This window comes from Olea europaea, chromosome 18 (genome assembly GCF_002742605.1).
Source record: "Olea europaea var. sylvestris chromosome 18, O_europaea_v1, whole genome shotgun sequence".
Lineage (NCBI taxonomy): Eukaryota > Viridiplantae > Streptophyta > Magnoliopsida > Lamiales > Oleaceae > Olea > Olea europaea.
This window is the reverse complement of record NC_036254.1, coordinates 5,281,526-5,302,560: the sequence shown is the minus strand read 5'-3', so window position 1 is coordinate 5,302,560 and position 21,035 is coordinate 5,281,526. Positions and strand designations below refer to the sequence as shown.

Genomic DNA, 21,035 nt, shown 5'->3' with positions numbered 1-21,035 from the left:
TCTTTTTTTTTTTTTTTTTTTTCCCATATCATTGATATTCCTTGCATGGTGATTATTTAATAGACAAGTTAAATATTTTTAACGAAGCCTTTTATTCTAGAAGTTCAAAATAATATAATTTAGTTAATTCCTTAATTAAAACTTCTCAAATTTCTACTCTACAAATACTCTCATTTGAAAATAAATATGCCACATAGTATATAAGTGAGGCCAATTTTGGTAAGGTCAAAGAAAGTTACGCATACCGACTAAATTATATTTTCAGTAAATGCATGCAAAATCAAGTCACCAATTGCAACAAATTCATTTAAATTCTTTAAACTGCGTTGACTCAAGAAAATTTGCAATATTTTTAGTTAATTGAATTTCAGACTTTCAATATTATATACGTATAGTCAATTCAATGCCTTGTATTGCCCTGCCTTACTACTCTATGATTTGTTTGAGCCTCATTTTGTTCTTATTAATAGATTTTGAAATTGTTTTTTCAAAATGAGAGGTTAAAAGGTAGAGAAAAATTTTGATTTTACGTGTAAAATCATTTTATTTGGAGAATGTATAGCTTAAAATGAGTTCAGAGAAAAATGAATTTTTTAAAATATGAGGATCAAACAAGTGCTACACTTCGCATCAAATTTAACAAAGGAAGGACACGGAAATTTGTACTTGGGTTTGTTTCCTGTTAAGTGCAACCTTATTGTATATTACTGACCATGGCTGACTAATAATGTGTTACCAATGTGAAAGCAAGAATGTAAGAATGTATATAATATTAAATCGAGAATAATTCTACCTAACACTATTAAAGTTAGAACATTAGTCTAAGTGTGACTATGTAATGAGTTTGATAAAGAGAAAATCATATGACTCGTTTAATTGTTCCTTAAATTTAATGATTTAAGTACTACATAAATCGGTATTGTAACATTAATGGTGCTATACAACATTACTCTGATGATGCACCACATAAATAAATTTAGCTTACAAGACACTTTGTGACGTTCATTTTGTGTTACGTGCTAGTTGTGAACTAGTTTTTCTTGTAAGACTTCAACATTTAATGGTTGACCAATTGCTTTATCACTAAATTTTTGAAGAGCAATAGGAGATTAAATCTTATAGAATATTGCGTGTATTTGATATTTATCTAGAGAGATATCGCTTTCAAATTTCAAGTTTTTAGGGGAGTCTAGCATGTTTTTGCTAAGGTTTTTATGGACAAATCACATCAACCTTTTACTTATAAGTTAAAATTACAAAAACACTCTTTAAGTAGGATTTCTGAATGTCATAAACAAAAAAATAAATCTAAATTTTTCATCTTAAAATAAAAGGAGAGAACAAACTTGAAATAAATAAAAATAGACGACAAAGATAAATTTATTTAAACAAAAGATTACTTCGATTTATATGCTTTAATTTATTTCCTCCAAATCCCTATAAATACACCCGGACTCTTTCTCACTTCTACAAACCAATGAAGATTCCTTCTTTATAACACTTTAAATTTTCAAATTGAGCTACTTCAACATAATATTACTGTACACATTTTGCGGATATTCATCTATGTAAAAATGGGACATATGCTTCTCTACCCAACAATTATTTCCCAATTCGTACTCATTTTGGAATAACTAAATACTAAGGAGTGAAATTTGATTGAGAGGAACTGAGGAAGAGAACGCATGTGTGACAAAGTTTTAGGGTCTGTATGACAAAGTTCATACAAAAGTTTAACATATTTAGATAAAAGTTATGGATTCTATGAAAGTTATGGTTAAATTGAAGTAATTAGCGTGTGTATATGAAGAAACATGTTAAGGGTCAAATTTAAATAAATAAATGTATCCAATCTATAATAACTTAAACTTCTTAGTAAGTTGGTTTAACATTTTCAAATTCGTCCATTGGACTAATTTAAAAAATTGACATTCTTATGGATGGATAAATCTTTCACTAAGCAATAGATCATTTGACATTGCAAAACATCGTAAAAAAAAATTCATAGTTCAAGGTCCCATGCAGGCTAGTCCTCTTCCTGCACACCCCTCAAAATATAGTCCATAAGGGACCATTAGGAACCTAGTTTATGGTGACAACTAACATGATAAACATATTTAAATCCATTCCTCACCGGACTTCCGAGACAGCGCCATGGTCCATGGGGGCCATTTGCTCCTCTTCAATAACGTAGGCCCCTCCCTCACCCCCTCCATGCCCTCTCATAATTAATAATTTATTATTCCACCACAATCATAAAACCTTTAAAAGTTTATCTTATTCCACAATCCCCCCTCCAACCTCATCCTCAAAACTTCGTCTTTCAACTAAGTTTGGCCATTAAAGAAATTAAATCTCTCTCATTGAAATTAAATTGATTCCATGGAAGAATAGCGATTAAAAAATTATGTTTCAATAATGAAATTGATAGAATTTATTCTCATTCACAACCCTGGCAACATAAATTTTTGAAATAAACATAAAAGTCTATTCAAAAATATCATTTCAGAATTTTTTTCATAAAGATCCATACAAGAAAAATGAAGCTTCTAGTACCGCATGAATTAGTTTAAATTATATCAATTTACCTCCATGAGAGATAGAAAGACGTTCCAAAAGAAAAAAGAAAAGGAAATGGATGAAGAATTGGGAAAAACTCTCAGTAATTTCCATAATTTCAGCACCCTTAAACTACCATCTAGGCAAGGGATAAGGGATATAGAGGAAACATGGGATTGAGGGATGTTGAAGTGAACCAAGAGAATGGGGGTACTGATTCACATGTGAGGAGACTTTCAAGGACTTTAGATTTTGCGCAGTCGGAAAGATGAGTGATCTGTGTAATGGTTTTAGATTTTCAATACTTTATAAAATCATTTTGTAGTATCAAAAGATTTTATGGAAATTCTATGTGGGCAAGTTTTGTTTTTATTCTGGAGTTTTCATTGAGACTATGGCATGCTACTTCATTGTGTCACGAAATGTTATTTTGGTTTATTCACACACACACTACTTCATTGTGTCACGAAATGTTATTTTGGTTTATTCACACACACACTACTTCATTGTGTCACGAAATGTTATTTTGGTTTATTCACACACACACTACTTCATTGTGTCACGAAATGTTATTTTGGTTTATTCACACACACACTACTTCATTGTGTCACGAAATGTTATTTTGGTTTATTCACACACACACTACTTCATTGTGTCACGAAATGTTATAGCACTTCTTGGTGGCTATGTTGTTCTTCTGAGAGTGTAAATATTGCCAACTTGCTGATGTAATCTAAATAGTGGACTTTAATTGAAAAGTCAACAAAACAATTGTTGAGTATTTTCAAGTACTTTTGGGTCATTGGTTTGGTCCAATATGTGGATTTGGTCTAATATGTGGATTTGGTCTTTGAGCCCAAAATAGGCTTTAGAACAATTTGAAGGCCCAAAAGACGTTGGGAGTTGATGTGGGATTTAATGGAGAACCCAACGGTTCTTGTGCCACAAAGCATGGATGGGAAATTTTGTACTGATAATTGAGTTCAAATGCTAAGGGATTAAAGTTATTCCACTTACAAGTTGGTACTTAATACTGACAAAAAATGTGCTGAACCTGAACATCTCTTCTGCCTAAGAAAATACAAAATCATTCCTAAGGGCACGACACAATGGTAAAGTAGGAGAGTTCTCTACGGAGCATCAAAGGTTTGAATCCCTGCAACAGCTAGAAGATAAAATTAATGTTGGAAAGCAGATGTCCTGCGGAGGTAAAGTTATGGTGCGCTTTATCATCCTTCCAGATGTTCTATCCGCACATCGTAAATAGAGGCTCGCAGGGAAAAGAACCGCATCCCGAATGTCCGGTCTAAGTGTGTATAAGTTGTGACTGCATCCGAATTTACCTAGGTGGCAAACCAGGAGGAAGGCTGTCACTCCTCAAGATTAGTTAGGTGAGGCTCGGACACTTGAGTCATCAAAAAAAAAAAAAATACAAAATAATTCTGTAGCTCAGAGATTACAAGTTCGATTCGTACAACATTAGCCGTATGATTTGAGGTGAAAAATTTGGCACCTCAAGCTTGGAGTGTGAGAACTCTTGGTTGCAGATTGCTCGAACTTTTTCCTTGCAGCTTCATTCTCATCTAAGCTTGTCAGGACGAAAAACTTTCCCCACCAAGATGAGCTCCTCATTTTTGCCTGGACATATGAAGCAGTCATATGATCATTTTTTGCTCGAATTATTACATCGTTATGCAATTATAGAAACACCAACCAGATTCACATCCTGACGAGGGTAGATTGACATCTTAACTTCACTGTCCCTTCAATAAAACTATTCCACTATACCCATAATCATAGTAAATTTTGTTTAAACCACAAAAACAAGATCTGGCTACAATGTACAAGAAATGAAAAGTTTCACTTAATTGTTTTTACATGGACTAGGATATGATCGTCAACTAGGTGTCCAAGTGTTTGGATTCATCAAATTTCTGAATCTGAATTTATATTCACACATTAACTTAATTTCGTGAAATTTAAACATCTATAATATGCATACGAAAGTACTGTGGAGAAGGAAAATATTTGGGCATATTTCCCAGTTTTTGTTCGTGGCAAACTACTCAGTTCGTAACTGTCAATGTATCTAGAATATATTTCAAACATTCCATGTTTAGGTGGTAAAATTAGACATCTAACAGAATGAAATCCACCATGCAATATCAGCTTACCTGACGGCCAAACTTGGACAGTTCTGGTACTTTAGCTCTTGAAATACCTGGATGACCCATACGAAATAATCAAAGGTAAATAAGATAACCTCGTATATATATGTGCAGAATAATCCTTGGGGTAAATTTATGGAATGGTTTAAACTTAACATGTATTCATCAGAATACACACTTCTCCAGTGTATTGATTAATCAATACATTTTGAGATATGACTAAATTTGAGGAAATTACCAGTAAAAATAACAAGACTGGTACTCGACACTCTTGCTAAATCTGGAATAGTCTTTTTCAGGTACTTTGAAGACGGATAATCTACAGCATCCGATATGACAACAACGGGAGAATGATTTAGCCGTATATGGTACAGGGAACTTAATATCAGAAACGCGCACTATGCCCTTATGCACTAGACTTTTGCAACTCCATCCTCTATATCATATGGTTCAACAACCCATGCTTCTGTTTCTTATTCTTTTAACAATTTAGAGACCACTGAACAAGTATCTGGTCCAACATGCAAAACTCTGCAAATACTGTCACCGTATGCTGTCTTTAAATATGGCATTTCCCTCTGAACTTCTGATGTGCATGTGAAATCACCTACAAATGTTATAACGGTAGTGCTTAGTTTGGCTCTGTTTCTATGATATCACAATAAATAAGATTATTTGATGCAAATATTTATTTTAAAAAAAATAAATAAAAGTTAACCTTCAATTCTAGCAAGTGATTCCTTGACCTGGGCTAGATCTAATTAAGAAAGATGATGGTACGTAAGAATGAAACACTTGGTGCATGTTTGGCACATAGTACTAGATAAGATGATACTGACTATACTGTACAATGAGTCTACAATCAAATACGTGCTTGAGCCACAAAAAGTATACCCAATAATGAGGATCAAGCCCTGAACATAGTGAAACAGAAACATTTTAGCATTTGAAACAGCAATAAATCATGTATAACTTTAATCTAGAATATCAAATAACCCGTACATAACAAAATGATTATAAAAATGATGATGGTTGTGAAATTAACTGAAAAGGAAACAAAAAATTAGTTCTGCAATTACCAGGAACATCAGGGTTTTGGAACGACGGGAGCTCAATTTTGGATGAAACATTCACCCCAAGCTGCTGGTAACAATACCTCGTTGAGTTGAACATGATGGCCTTCGCGACATAACTAAAATAACATGCCAGTCCAGAATATTTTACACTGGTGCAAAAGAAACAAGTAGATAATTAGAAGTAGGCCATAGAAATCCAACCATCATCAACTTTCACAAAGGGGATAAAGCACTGGGGAAAAGTAGGATCATGGGGTTATCTAAAAGATAACATTTTTGATCAAGCTGATAACAGATTAGATTCAATGTTTTGATATGATAATTGTATGTATTGTAGAATTTTCTAGCAAAAAAGTTACCTGGATTTCGGAAATTAATACATAAAAGAAGCAGCCAGAAAAATGAGAGCAACTGGACTATTAACCAAAACATGAGACACATGCACAAAAAAGCCTAACCAATATAATTACTAAAAGCCATTTGTAGGATTAAACAGGAGTGAACTCTATACTGTGATCATTGATTACAGTTTGTTACTTGGAGCAATTAGATTCAGAAGAAAGAGCAGACATAGCAATGGATATTGTCGAGAAGTTGCATAATCAAGATTACCATCAAGAAACTACAATTTGGGGGAAAATAGTAATAATAATAATGATGATTTTACACAAATAAATCTGATATTAACCTCCAGGATTGGTGATGAAGAACAGACATGATAAAATTGGTGCCACACAGCTCCCTTTTTCCCTCTCCAAGTAAACTGCTCCTGATTTTTAGTGCAATATCAGTGGAAAAACTCATAGCTGTTTGTCCCGTTCTATTGCTCCATTAAGACATAAACATGCACTTGTGGATTAGATTGGGGTTTATATCATAGTTAATGCTTTTATACGTAAAATTTTACTCTTAATATGACCCCGTAATATGATAGCTCATTTGAGAAAATCAAATTTGAAATATGATTACTCATTCAAGCTTAAATTAAACTAATGATGCTTTTGTAGAAAAAGTGAGATGTATGTATCAAATTTCTTAAAGTTTTCAAGCATGAAATAATATTAAAAATAGGATAATTATTATGTCAATGTTTTACTTACGCGCGCACAAATTCTTAAGGCTAAAGTTTTGACTTCCATTTCTTGCGTCTTTTGAAACCTTGGTTATGATAATTTAGATTATAGAAAAGCAATCAATTCTGCTTGATCCTACAAAGCATGGATGGAATAATTTTGTATTAGCCATTGAGTGCAAATGCAAAACGATTTAGAGTTATTTCCCCTTACAATTAATACTAAAAAAAATGTGCTAAACCTGAACATCTCTTTGCCTAAGAAAAACAAGTTACTCTATAGCTCAGAGATTATATTTGAACAGTACGGATAACGGGATTAGTCGTGCAATTTGAGGTGGAAGTGTTGGTGCCTCGGCTTGGCTATAGATTGCTCTAACTTTTTCGTTGCAGCTTCATTCTCATCTTAGCCGGTAGGGATGAAAATCCATCCCCACCAACACAAGCTCATCATTTTTGCCTGGACATATGAAGCATTCATAAGGTCAATTTTCGCTCAAAACATTACGTTGTTATGCAATTATATAAACACCAACATGAATGACAATCTGACAAGAATTGATTGACATATTGTGAATTTTCATCTTACTGCCCCTTTTATTTAAATTATTCTATTAAACTTATAATCTTCATAATCTAAATTCACATAAACAAGTTCTATCTACAACTTATGAGAAATGATTCATCTCACTTCTTCATTATTTACATGGACTAGGGTATGATCATCAACTAGGTGTCCAAGTGTGAATGAAACCGAAGATGAGGGGCATTTCTTTGGCCAACAACTTGGTGTCCATCTGATTGGTCATCAAGAATTCACCAAATATAATGCTTAATAGAGATTAGCTTTCGAAAGGGAGTCCAGCCAGAGCCCAACTGTACGACGAAGATTCTCGGCGGGCAATCAGGATTCCTGTTCAATTCAGTGTCATTGTTAAAGTTACTACCTTTGCCATGTCTTCTGGGTAAGACACAGGCGGAAGAACTAATCAGAGACCAAAAGAAAAGGAAGCTTATGCCTGCATTGCAGCAGAGATTTACACAATTCAATCGCCATGATCTACATGAATGGCACTAAATTTTCTTGCAAGAAAATTTTTAGATATGAAAAAGGAGTTTATATGGTTCAGTAACTTTCAGTGACACTGACGTTCATATAGACAATTATAACTGAATGGCGCTAAGCTTTTCTAAAATTTAAAATGCAATCTTTTATACCTCTATATAAGAGCTTGTCCGAGTTGCACCCAAGGTTTTCTTTTCCTTTTAGCTTTGAAATCTTTCAGTTCTATCAGCACATGCACCACATGCAGACGACTCTGTTAAATAGAAATTTTGTGCAATGCCAGGTGCTTACGAATAGGAAAGGGCAGCAGAGATTCAGAGAAGCAATCCTACATGATTACAAAGAGAAGCAGTTAAAATCTAACAAAGATGGAAAGAGAAATCTTTGCTGAACAATCACACCAATTACAAAATGCAGCTTTTTCAAAGTCGAGAGTGTACTCCAAAACAAATAGGTTAGAGTTCAAAAGGGAAGAAAACAGCTCACAATCAAGTCAGAATACACGAATTAAGTAAAGAAAATGGTATCAATTAAGAAGATATACTTTCTCGTGCATTGAAAATGCCAAACAAACGGTTTAGGTTGAAGACCAACGAAAATGGCAAACCACAAAGAAAGGTTTGTGGAGGAATTAAGTCGAGAAAAAGGTATCAATTTGCACTACTAAAAGAATGAAGAAAAGGATAGAGTTGGTGGCTTGTGGGTCAGTCTTAGTCTGACGTAGTTGAACCAAAGCCAGAAAGTATGCTTAGCTTGGGTCATGTAACAAATCGTAGATTTGCCCATAACCTATGGAGCCCCAACCAAAGCAGGCTATATGCTCCAACAGAAAGTAAAATCTTCATCCGAAAGAATCGGAGAGAAGTACCAAGGCTCTGGGGAGAGGTGATTTAGACACACTCATGAGTATTCGACAACGAGTTCATCTACAGGTTATGACCACAAGTTTGAAATGATGCATAAACATCATAAAGTGAACACAGAACATAGGATGCTCTCAACATGAAAAATATCATACTATGCCTATGTTGTAATGCTGTGATATCAAAGAAAGTGCTCCAAAAATATATTCTGATGAAAAAATTCCAAAAGTTGCAAAATTCCTGCTGCAGATATGTACGTTTGACTCTCTACTGGTAATAATGATCATGACAACTCAATATCCATGGACAGGGGCGGACCCAACTTTGGCTCGGTGCAGGCAGTCAGTGCAGGCAACTGCCTGCACCAAGCTTTGGGACTGGGAGATGAAGACCCATTAATTTTGATCAAGAAGAATTTATCCACTTTTGAATTTATAGAGTAGTAAGAAAAATTCAAATGCATATGGAACGCTATAATTTAAAGGACAAATTTAAAGTTCGTCTCAGGTCTTGAAAACTCCAAGCTCGACCTAGATTGAATTTCACCCACACTAAACAATATTCCTGGCTTCGCCCCTGTCCATGGACTCTTGATGGAACAAGAAGCATATGATTGCCAAGGTGGGCACTTGATACAGACATAAAGTGGATCGCACATTACTAAAGGAAGAGTTAAGTGACTGTCCATTTAAGCTGTTAGCAAATGGCAGATTTTGCAGTGCAGGTGCATAATGTGTAGATCCTTCTGAGAGTATCGCCATTAGCAATGTGGGTTGTGAGCCTGAATCCATGTTTCTAGTTGGATGTGGTTTTTGGGCCTGAATCCCATAGAAACAACCAAAAGTCTCATCTACAGTAACTACCCGTGCATTGTCCCCTGCTCCTATGAAATCAATCTGGCTTACAAGGTATATCAGTGAGAGGGAGATTGTTGTACGGTTGCGTGTAAACTAGGAAATAATGCAATAATGTCCAATATACCATAACAACGTTTGATTTACTTCGACGGTTGAGCAATCAAGGGCTTAAGATTCTGAGTCAAAGTTGAGTTCTAAACTGTAAGCGCGAGTACATTAACACCTAATTATGTTGCGTAGTCTCACTATGTTTTCAGATCTTATTCATAATGGTTCAGGTCCAAATTTTAAAAACACATCAACTTAATTATTCTACAAACTAATAAGATAGCATAGCAAGCTGTGCAAGTTAAAAGAACTCACAATTTGTCTGCTTCCTTTGGACAATCTGTCATCACCAGAACACTCAGTTTTGTTTTGAGGTCTCCCTATATTCACATCACAAGGTATTATCCTTTGTACGACCCTTTCCCCATTGTCGACGGCGTGCTCTCCTCTTCCTCCCATCCTTCTTTGCCTTAGCTTTCTCTTTCAAGTCTCTTTCACCACGTCTCTTGTACATCTTGAATGTCATCTGTCTCTCTGCAGCCATTTTCCTCACTTTCTCTGTGATCTCTGCAGCAATTTGTCTATTATACAGCTTTCTTAGACCACGCATAAGCTTGGCAAAGGTATCTGGCTGAGGCATCACGCCAGCATCCATCATATCCAGACAGTAAGAACAGGCTTCCTTCACATGCCCATTTGAGAAGAGAGCATGAATCCAAATGGTCCATGCATACACATTAAGCTCACATCCTTTCGTCATAATGCAACTCCAGACATCTTTAGCCATTTCAAGCTTATCCACTCTCAACAGAGAATTCAACAAGTCTTTCAGAGTACCATACTGTGGAGCAGCCAAAAGGCCTCTCCCAACCATTTCTTTGAAGTGATCACAAGCTTCGATTAAACATCCTTGCTCAACAAACCCATTGATCATGATGACAAAGGTGTCAACACCTGGACTCATGCCATTTGCTTCAATTTCACTGAAAACTCTCATACCTTCTTTAGTTTCCCCCAGTTTGCAGGCCAAACGGATTATAGTATTGTAAATGCTCAGATCAGGCAATATGCCAATCTTTTGCATCTCGTTCAAAAGTTCCATACACTCTTCCAACTCCTCCTTCTTTTCATGAGCCAGCATGATATGCAAGTAAGTTGTCTGATTTGGAGTATGCCCTTTCTGTATCATGCTATCTACAAGATCATAACCTTTATCAATCATACCCCACTTACAAAATCCACTGATCAAGGTAGTGTAAGTCACAACATCAGCTTCACAGCCACTCCTCCTCATATCCATGAATACCCTCATTGCCTCCTCCATTTTCTCTCGAGCACAAAGTGCCTGAATAACAATTGTAAAGGATGTTGCATTAGGTTCACAACCCTTTTTCCTCATCTCTTGCAAAACATCAAATGCATCCACCATTTTCCCCGCCACCACATACCCATTAAGCAAATTATTATAAACCACAATATCAGGCTCAAAACCTGCTTCCCTCATTTTCACCAACACAAATTTTGCCTCCATCAGTTTCCCTTCCCTGCACCAACCATACAACAATGAAGTAAAATGCTTAATAGTGGGCCTAAACCTTATTCTCATATCTTCAAACAACAAAGCAGCTTCCTTTACACTACCATTCTTACACAAAGCATCCAACAAGCACCCAAAAACATACTCGTCAGGCTCACAACCATACTTGGGCATCTCATCCAACACTTCAATTGCTTTTTTAACCATCCTTGCCGACGCAAACCTTCTCATTAAAACAACAAAAACCTCAGGTGACACAATCTGAGGATTTTCCTTTCTCATCTCCTCAATTAGAGCCCAAACAGCTCCAAATTGTCTCATTTTCCCCAAAATCTTGATCATGGCTTTGTAAACATCATAACTATGCCGACAACCGGGCTGTTTTGATGCCCACACAAAGAATCTGTATCCTAAATTCCCTGCATCTCCACAGCGATTAAGCACACGTTCAGTTAAGCCAGACCTTACCACCACCCCAGATTCTTGCAGAGCAAGTTCCAATTTTGGGACTCTGGAATGGAATTTTCTCAAGATTCTGTACACCTTTTCAACATCAGAAGAAAATTCATCGTGCGATTTGATCTCTGTAGAAACTTCTGGCTCGTTGTTGAGGTAGATTAGGGCAAGCCCCTTCCTTGGCTCAGTGAGAGTACCATTTTGAGGGATGGTTTTGTTCAGTTCATGAGCTGGGATTGGTTTTGATGGGATTTCGGTTGAAACCAGACGAGAATAGGTGGAAAAGAGTTGAGATTTCGATGATTCAATGAATTTGATCGAGAAACTTGACCTTTTCTTGAGAATCTTTGGGTTTCCAGATGATAAGCAAGCATAGTACTTGTTGCAGATAACATAAAATTTCTTCGAAGAGACTCTGTGCATTTTTATAGCCGCAAATCTGCTCAGGTTCTTTTTCTACTGCATTTTTTGTACTTCCTAACACACAAGTGAGCAGACCGAGAATGGAGGCTGAAGTTTTAAAAAGTCAACGTATGAACAAAATTCATATAATGCACAAGTAAAAAGGTTACATGTATCAAAAATTCCCCCAAAAAAAAAAAGGGGGGGGGGGGGGGGGGGGGGGAAAAAAAAAAAAAAAAAAAAAAAAAAAAAAAAAAAAAAAAAAAGAGAGGGGGGGGGGGGGGGGGGGGGGGGAAGGGAAAAAAATCAATTTTCGAAAGGAAAAAAAAGGCCAATAACAAGCAGCAACCCACATTACTAATCACTTAAATAAATGCATAAAAACACAAACAAGCCCTTCACAGAAAGTAAAATTTACTATAGCATCTCAAAGTCGGGGTTTAATAAAAACAAATCATTGTTCTTTAAGAAAACCCACAAGAGAATCAAGAAAGGTTTAGAACATTTACTATAGGACATCACCTGATGGCGAATAGTTATTATATACTACCTCCAATACCATATATCTGACTCTCTGAAGAACACTATTCAATACACTATGCAGTAGGTTTTCACTATCAAAGTGCCATATAATTACAGGTCAACACAATTGCAACAACCAGTTTACAAATATTGATTGACTTATCAAATATTAATATGAATTGATTTAACCAACTAGGAAGATAGTGTCAAAATTTGAGTCCTACAACAAAAAAATGAAAAATCCCATAAATTTACCCCATGAAAACACTGAATTCCGGTTTAAATATACTGATAAATATATATTTCTTTCTCGGACGATTTACTTATACAAATTAGCAAAAATGAAACTCACTAGAGACAGTGGAACTGCCTAGGGAAGCACAGGGAGCTCCAACAAATCGAGGTATTTGGCTAAACCTGCTGGCTGCTTCCAAGCGCCGGCTACGGCTATAAACCGGCGGGTGAGGAGATAGTTTGGGCCTTTGAGGAGCACTACTCGCAATGTGCGCTAATATGATTTAATTTGAGCCATTTGAACTGAGGCTTGAGCAGTGGGGTTTTCATTGGCGTGGGCTACATCTTACTGGGCTAGGATTACCATGGGCTGAAGCCAGTCTAGCCTGTGCAAGGGTCCACGTTACGCACCAAGGTACAAGAACAATTGTACGACCCTTTAACAGAGTAGAAAGAGTGTGCGCACTCATCCTTATCTTGAATTGTACATAATAATGATATATTAAGCTTATGTTTGGACTTAAATATAATTTCAATATATTTTTTTTATCACACATTCTTTAAAATATATTATTCAAATTTTTTTTTTTCTAAAATCTCTTTAAAATGAGCCCAAACAAGGAATAAATCATTGCTATAAAATAATAACACAGTAAATTCCAATAATATTTTAGCTTATAAATTATATTAAAGTAATACTCCTTAATTTATTTTTGTATTAAATGGAAATATGGATATATTCAGATCAAGAATTTTTTTTTTAGATTAGATAAACGAAGGGCTCGAACAAGCCTATAAATAAGGAGGTAAAAAAAGATATCTTTGTATTGATTTTATTCAAAAGGCCCTTCTTATTTTGATGGTCTGGAGTGGTTACTATCCAGCCACGCCCCTTAATATTTGTTAACAAATTTTATGTTGAATATTCAATTATTAAATTGCGTGAAAATTTTATCAATTGATTCAGTACATCTGTCTATTAAATATTAAATAATTTAAAAACAAATTTAATAAATCTCATTATGTATTTTAAAACATTACTATTCTAATAATTTGCGAGTAAATGAACAGATTAAATATTAAACTTTATTTTTGTTTTTTTAAGTCAACAATCTAAGTGTCAAAATTATTTGTTTTATTTCTCAATTTATTTTAAAAATTAACGTTTGTAATAAGAGATATGCTACATGTATAGGTAATTTGACAGATTGAAAAAAAAAAACTAAAAAAACTAAAAACAAAAATCTTTCAAACTTTTTTTTCAATTTATGTTCCATCTATCGACGTATCTATCAAAATATTAAACTGCTTGTACAAGTAGCATAACACGTGTAATAATTAGTACTACTATCTACCAAATTTTATATTATGTTCATGGGCTATTATTAAAGTGATAATTGCAGTAGAAGTCTCAAAACTTTGAAACACTAGCAGAATTTTTTCAAACATTTGATTTGTTGTAGTCGTCTCTTATAACATTTCCAAACGTTGCATGTGAGGTCCTTTTAGTTCAAATCATATAGTAAACTCACACGTTTTAATTTAACAATGATTTGTTGACTTGGAATAATAAATAACGTCATTTGGTACTCGTGGCATTTAATGGTGTCACGTAGTGTTTAATGTTAATTTTTACCAACTGATCATTAGTATAATAGTTAGATTCTTGAGTACTATTACCAAAAATAAATAAATAAATGTTCAATGATCATTAGTATAATTACTCAAAACTTAAGTTACCACTAATTGTAATTACAATTATCCTATTTGTACATCAATTTTCACACTTCTCTCACAAAGGTGGGGTCCACGATTATTTTAATCGTGGACCCCACCCACTTGTATGTGTGTGTGCTGTAAAAATTGATGTGAAAATAAGTGTACAAGTAGAATGGTCCTTGTAATTAACCCGTTGTTGGAATTCATACTCTTAATCGTGGACCCCACCCACTTGTGTGTGTGTGTGTTGTAAAATTTGATGTGAAAATAAGTGTACAAGTAGAATGGTCCTTGTAATTAACCCGTTGTTGAAATTTATACTCTTGGTCTTAGGTCAAAACTTAAAAGGACTCTAAACGTGTAGGTGTGGCTCCTCTTTTTACCGGAACCACTTGAAGAACAATTACCCAAGTGCAAGAATGTTTGATTGCACAGAAGAAAGGAAGAAAGCGTTAAAAGTTAATTTGGATTTTCGTTTCAAATATTATTGGTCAAGATGAATCATGATCGACGAAATTGTGAAATCGTTGACTCATTAGTTCTAAAGTATGCTTTATTTCTTCTGGGCTCTTACCCCTCCCTCATAGACTGTAGAAGTACCTTGAATAAATAGGGGTGCGTGCACGGATACTTTTAGACCCTGTTTTTGAGCTCCATTATAATTGAATTTTGCAGAAAACGTATTTTAGAATAGTTATTATTATTATTATTATTATTATTATTATTATTATTATTTTGAGAATGTGTGGTTTAAAAAGAATGAAAATTTATAATTTTACGTGTAATATCATTTTATTGAAGAATACTTTAATGGAACCAAAATGGGAGCTTAAATAGAGACCTATAGAAATTATACGGCACATATTTTTGAGAGGTAGTGATTAGAGGGACTGCAAAGGCAATAAGAATTTAAAAGTGCAAGGGATAATTCATAAAACAAAAGAAGAAAATTTTTTGTAATAACTATTGATTATTTGTGTACGAGTTTTTTCCCGAATAATATTGTTTGCGATCGCTCACTACCGTAGTCGCCTTATGTGGCATACACGTGATTGTTAGTGATTTATTACATAAAATAATTAAAAATTATCACATTAATGTATCAAATCACTAAGTGTCACGTGTAAGTCACATAGGGTGACAATGGCAGTGAGCCGTTACGTCTAAGAAATCCAATTAATATATGAAATCCAGATGGGATTTGGAATTCCAAAATGAAATAAATAATGGCATAAACAAAGTATTTTGTTGGACCCTGAACATCATAACACCTAGTAGAGTAGTCATGAGACCACTATAATATCAACCCACCAACGCTAATAATGGACCACAATACATAAACATGAAATTCCAGTTGGATGATTCCTATTAATCCACAAACCTCCTCCAAAAACCCATTATGCATCTTCATCCATCCTCTATTTTTCTATAACCCTGCTACAGCCTACATGTGCACCTTTACTGACATAAAGTTTGACAGTTAGTGATCAAAGTGCATGGCACCTCATTCGACCAAGATGTAAACAGACATATGTACAAATAGATTAATTGAATTCTCCAATGGAGCCGGCTTGTAAATAAACATAAAACGAGATAACATTAACAGAAAAGTTCATTGAATTATCTCCATGATTAGATAAGCTTCAAAATCTTATATAATGTTATCATGCTGTATAGCCTGCCTGGTGCTCTTCCACCACCTCACAAATATGCTAATATTTGTCCATTCATGCATGTCAATTTGTGTGCGCCAAAAGAAAATGGACCTTATGATTGATATTTGCAAGGACAATCAAAGAATTTGGAGCAGTATGTTAGTAGAAACTCATAGTTAAGCTTTATACTTCTTTACACATTACTAATTCTCAAGAAAAATGCTAATTAGGAATACAGAACAAAAAGAAACGGCAATTGATTGTAATTACAGCAATCTCANACATTACTAATTCTCAAGAAAAATGCTAATTAGGAATACAGAACAAAAAGAAACGGCAATTGATTGTAATTACAGCAATCTCAATAATCAGGCATGATTTTCCCTTCTTCATTCTCCACTTTCTGCTCAGTAACTCTCAACCATATACAAACAGCACTGAAACTGAGGACCAAGCTCAACAACCCACTACCTAATCCGATCCCCACAATGGCCATAACCGATAGCCCTTTACTCTTCATCGCCGCCAACGGGTATCCGTAAAGATCCTTATTCCCTTCATAGGAACTCGCATTGAACCGTTGCAAGTTCCCGCTCCGGTTCTCCAGCGTCGCGGGTATAGGCCCGGAAAGTTTATTATTCGAAACGTCGAAAACGGACAGTCTCACAAGTAGACCGAGCTGCTGGGGAATAGTGCCCGACAGCTGGTTATCGTGTAAATCGATTATATTGAGATATGCACAAAGCGCCAGTTGCTGAGGGATTGGGCCAGATAGATGGTTTGATGAGAGATTTAGAACCGCCAAATTGACTAAATACTGAAGCTCCGGCGGGATAGGACCGGTCAATGCATTGGACGAGAGATCCAGAGCCTGCAAATTTGTGCAATTCGACAGATAGGGCGAGATTGTACCCTTGAGGGCCAAACTGGAGAGTGATAACTTGTAGATACGGCCATTGTTGCAGGTGGCGCCCTGCAGGTAGGAGGTGAATCCCTGGCAAGGGCTAGCGAAGGTGGCCCTAGTCCAGTTCTGCAAATTCTTTAATGGGTCTTGTAAGGACTCGCTCAGATGAGTTAGACACCGCTCGTCATTCGGATCCGCGGCGGAGAACGGCATAGCGGCGCAGCAGGTTAGCAGGGCCGCGGCCAGTATTTGGCCCCAAACACCCATTTTCCTCCGATGTGAGATGACAAAATGGCTCGCTTTCCTTGTAGACCTATTTCTTTGCCGTATTTGTGCAAATTAAGAATGCAAGAGTGTATTAATTAGCCTTTGTTCTTGTTTTGAGAGGAAGAAACTAACACAGTGGAAGAGGTTAAGGTTTGTATTTGCAATTATTCTCCTCTAACGTACCAGTGACAAGGGTATTTTAGGCATTTCATGCAGGGGAACCAATAAACCAATTGGCATGTTTACTAGGCAACCTTGTCCATCTGGGTCGATATCCGTGACTAGATATACATTTATTGAGCAGTAGTGCTTCAGAACCCAGAATTAAATTCCGAGTTTCAATCCTCGACCCTTGATCTTCAATCACTTGGAGCCTGCGCGATTTACATCGGCAGCCTCGACCCTTGGCTCCAAATCCGGGATTTTTATCTTGCGTTGAGCAGCATTATTCTTTATCGAGAGAGAAAATTTGCAAATGACACAAATAATCACGTGTAATCAATTAAATGAATGGTTCTACCGCGTGTGGATAGATCCATGCACGTTGATTCTAAATGTTGTAATCTTACTTAACTAAAAGTATATCTATTTCCATATATCCACTCCAATTTATAACCATCTAAAAGAAGTCGTAATATGCTTATCGTTTTAAAATGCTTGATTATAAAATAAATATTGAGTGTAGTAAACTAAAATGAAAATTAACCCTACTCCTATCCAACGTCTCATTATCCTATTTATAAAATATCACGATAAATGTGATTTTTTGAGATGTTGAAGGCTATGCGATTGATATGTTTGTGTGAAGTATCAATGATTCTCTATGTGAATTGAAGACAATGTTGGTACCACTATGAGGTAAAGGTTGATTTACGCCCTTTTTGGTTGAAATGTCGAAATACAAATCGAAATTTTAGTGAAAGAGTATAGTTATATTTTCATGGACTTTGATCATACATGGAGTCAATTCATAATCTCTTTACTTTTGCATTTTTGATGAGCTAACTCATCTCGACACAAGACAACCATTAAGATCAACAATCTCTTTAGAATTTAAACAAAAAAGATTATTATATTGTTTGAGCCCCCTTTTTGGACAAAATGCATTTTAGAGCAATGTTTAATTGGAGAATATATGATTAAAAAGTAAGGAAAAAATTTTAGGTTTATGTGTAAAATTATTTTATACGAGAATGTGTGGTTGAAAATGAATTTTGAAAAAATAAATCTTTGAAAAATGGGAACCAAACATAGGCTAAAAATATTTTTAAATTTAGAGAGAGCTAAGTCCGACACTACCCGTCTCAGATAGACTAGCTCATCGCACATTACGTCTCAAGTTGTGTTGAGTTTGCATTGTGCTAGAACCGTTACTTACATTTCTTCTTAATTTTAAAAGTACATGAAATTAGGTGGACATCCAACCAGGGACGGATTTGGGGAGCCCAACAACTTTTTTTTAAAGGTATTTTTTTTTATTTTTGATAAAAAATCAGTTTTTTATGTGTAAATATTTTTTTTTCCACGCAGTAGTCCGTTTTGAAATTTTATAATTAGGTCTTGAATCTAATCTTGGATCCATCCATGCATCCAACTATATTTTTTTGACATGTTTAACTTGACCCTTTTTAACATTTCTAATCGAAGGACACGAGAAGCATGTGTTACTCTCTTCCCTCTACTCCATGTACGCAGGCTCAATTTTTTTTTTTTTTTTTTAACACGGTGTCCCAACTTACGCCAGACTATATCCTCGTCCCTGAACCTTCGGCCCCTCAGCAGCTCAAGGAGGTAAATCGCGGAATGTGCCCTTGTTGGTTCCCAAATTCCTACACGGCTTTTACTCCTTCCCTAAAGGGAGCCTCTTCACTCGTGTACGCAGACTCTAATTGAGCCTTCAGCTTGGTTCTCTTTCCCCTCAAAGCATTTGCACAAAAAAACAAAAAGAAGAAACTTCAATAAGAAAATGTCACAACTATCAAGATTTGACACCTTTTGATTTATGAACTGATAGTAACAATTGTCCATTTGTTGGAGGGGTCCATGAAATTGTTTTGCGATTTAAATTCGGTCTTCAACTTGAGACCAAGCCCTTTGTCGCCGGGAGATTCTTGGGTGACAAGTCCCTGGACACAATGGCTTTCCCCTTATCGCCAGAGTGCATATGCCCTGGTAACTGGGCCCTCAGACAACATTATGTATGTGATTTGGTCCTAAGAATTAAACCAAGTCTCCAACCAAACCTTGTCATTTAATAATAATTTTGTGGGTATATACCAGACGAAGCATTCTACGCGTGTGAGAGAGACGTGTGTTACTGGTCTTGTTGATAGTTCAGTGCCAACTTAAATTTTTGGAGTTATTAGGTAGTCAAGCAATAGCTTCCATTGTTATTGTAAATCCTCTGGTATGTAAAAATTTGTAAACAAACAATTTCGCATTATTACAAGCGGAGCTCCCCATATGCAACCTTGCAATTAAATTAAATATTGTCACATCAAACTATATTGGATACTAACATAATTATTAAGGTAAAATTTTGAAAACAGTAATTAACATATTGATCATAGTTGGAACCTCAAGAATCAATATAGTTTTGGAGTTTCGGAAACTCGAGCAAGTCATTCCATCCGTTTAATTGAGCAGTTAGGTTCCAAGTTCTGGGATCTCAAACGAGTTATTTGTTAAGGAATTTCATATTGAATATAAATAAAAATATAGACCAACTTATAAGGATTTGGCCACTCTTCTTACTAAAGTTGATATTTTAAGATGGAATCCCAAGTCTTAATATGATACCAGAATCCATTAAATTTCATGATCTGGACGTGAATGATTCGAATTACTTATCCCTCGGTCTATTAGTGAAGCATATATTATGGGGTGGGTGTAGGGCGGACGATTTTCAAGCAGACTCCCCATTCATTACCCCTTTCATTCTGGGGTGACGGAGGGATCGTACCATTCGAGCCCTTTTTTTCGATTCACTCGTGGGATCCGGGCTGTCCGGGGGGGGGGGGGGGGGGCCCCCCGGGGGGGCGGGGGGGGGGGGGGGGACCACCACGGCTCCTCTCTTCTCGAGAATCCATACATCCCTTCCATTATCAAGAAGTGTATCCACGGCTTCTTGTACTAATTTCTCCTGACACATTACTAATTCTTTCCATCGAAAGAAATGAGATTATCGCGGATACAACACATTAAAAAATTAGCCAAATTTTCCCAATGTAGAGGCAATCAAAAAAGCCGCATAAGTGAATTCAATTAGATGTTAATGTAAATGAACCATAACTATTTAGTCATATTCCTAATAGATTGACCCCAAAATCGTACAAATCTAATCTAATCTGATTCCTTTGAATTTCTTCATTTCCTATTTTCACAAAAAAATTATTTCTTATGTTGATTACTGGGGGTTAAGACTTAAAAACTAAATACACAGATTTCAAGATTGTTTTGTTCAAATGAACCACCATCTTGTGGGGCGAGAAAAATCTCATATCGAGTAAGATGAAACGATAAAACTTGGGTTATTCCTCTAAATAAGATTGTCATTTTAAAATGGATTCCCAAATTTTAACATTATTATCTCGTGAAGGCATGTTAACCATAAAATTTCCGATAACTTCA

General features: G+C 35.6%; 2 protein-coding genes and 1 pseudogene across 13 annotated transcripts; all 3 read right to left on the bottom strand.

The window, feature by feature from the left end:
* Positions 1–3,515: 3,515 nt before the first annotated feature.
* LOC111367268 lies at positions 3,516–6,566 on the bottom strand (annotated as a pseudogene).
* On the bottom strand, positions 3,516–13,111 carry LOC111367267 (pentatricopeptide repeat-containing protein At3g49730-like). 12 transcript variants are annotated; one of them, XR_002697767.1, is made up of 12 exons: positions 12,979–13,111; positions 10,025–12,212; positions 8,094–8,269; positions 7,567–7,788; positions 7,184–7,335; positions 6,492–6,572; positions 5,807–5,952; positions 5,446–5,641; positions 4,966–5,334; positions 4,734–4,780; positions 4,035–4,197; positions 3,516–3,902 (listed from the first exon to the last, which is right to left on the bottom strand). XR_002697767.1 is itself a non-coding variant. In XM_022988045.1 (2 exons), exon 2 carries the CDS (start codon positions 12,123–12,125, stop codon positions 10,101–10,103), a length of 2,025 nt encoding a protein of 674 aa, XP_022843813.1. In that variant the 5' UTR covers positions 12,126–12,212; positions 12,979–13,111; the 3' UTR covers positions 10,024–10,100. The 12 variants fall into 12 exon arrangements, 1 of the variants encoding a protein (XP_022843813.1); XR_002697765.1 differs by having other exon boundaries at positions 3,516–4,197; XR_002697771.1 differs by having other exon boundaries at positions 3,516–4,197; positions 10,025–12,179; positions 12,979–13,096.
* Positions 13,112–16,560: 3,449 nt separating this feature from the next.
* LOC111367265 (inactive LRR receptor-like serine/threonine-protein kinase BIR2) lies at positions 16,561–17,650 on the bottom strand. Its single transcript, XM_022988041.1, has one exon. It carries the CDS (start codon positions 17,403–17,405, stop codon positions 16,596–16,598), a length of 810 nt encoding a protein of 269 aa, XP_022843809.1. The 5' UTR covers positions 17,406–17,650; the 3' UTR covers positions 16,561–16,595.
* Positions 17,651–21,035: the final 3,385 nt, after the last annotated feature.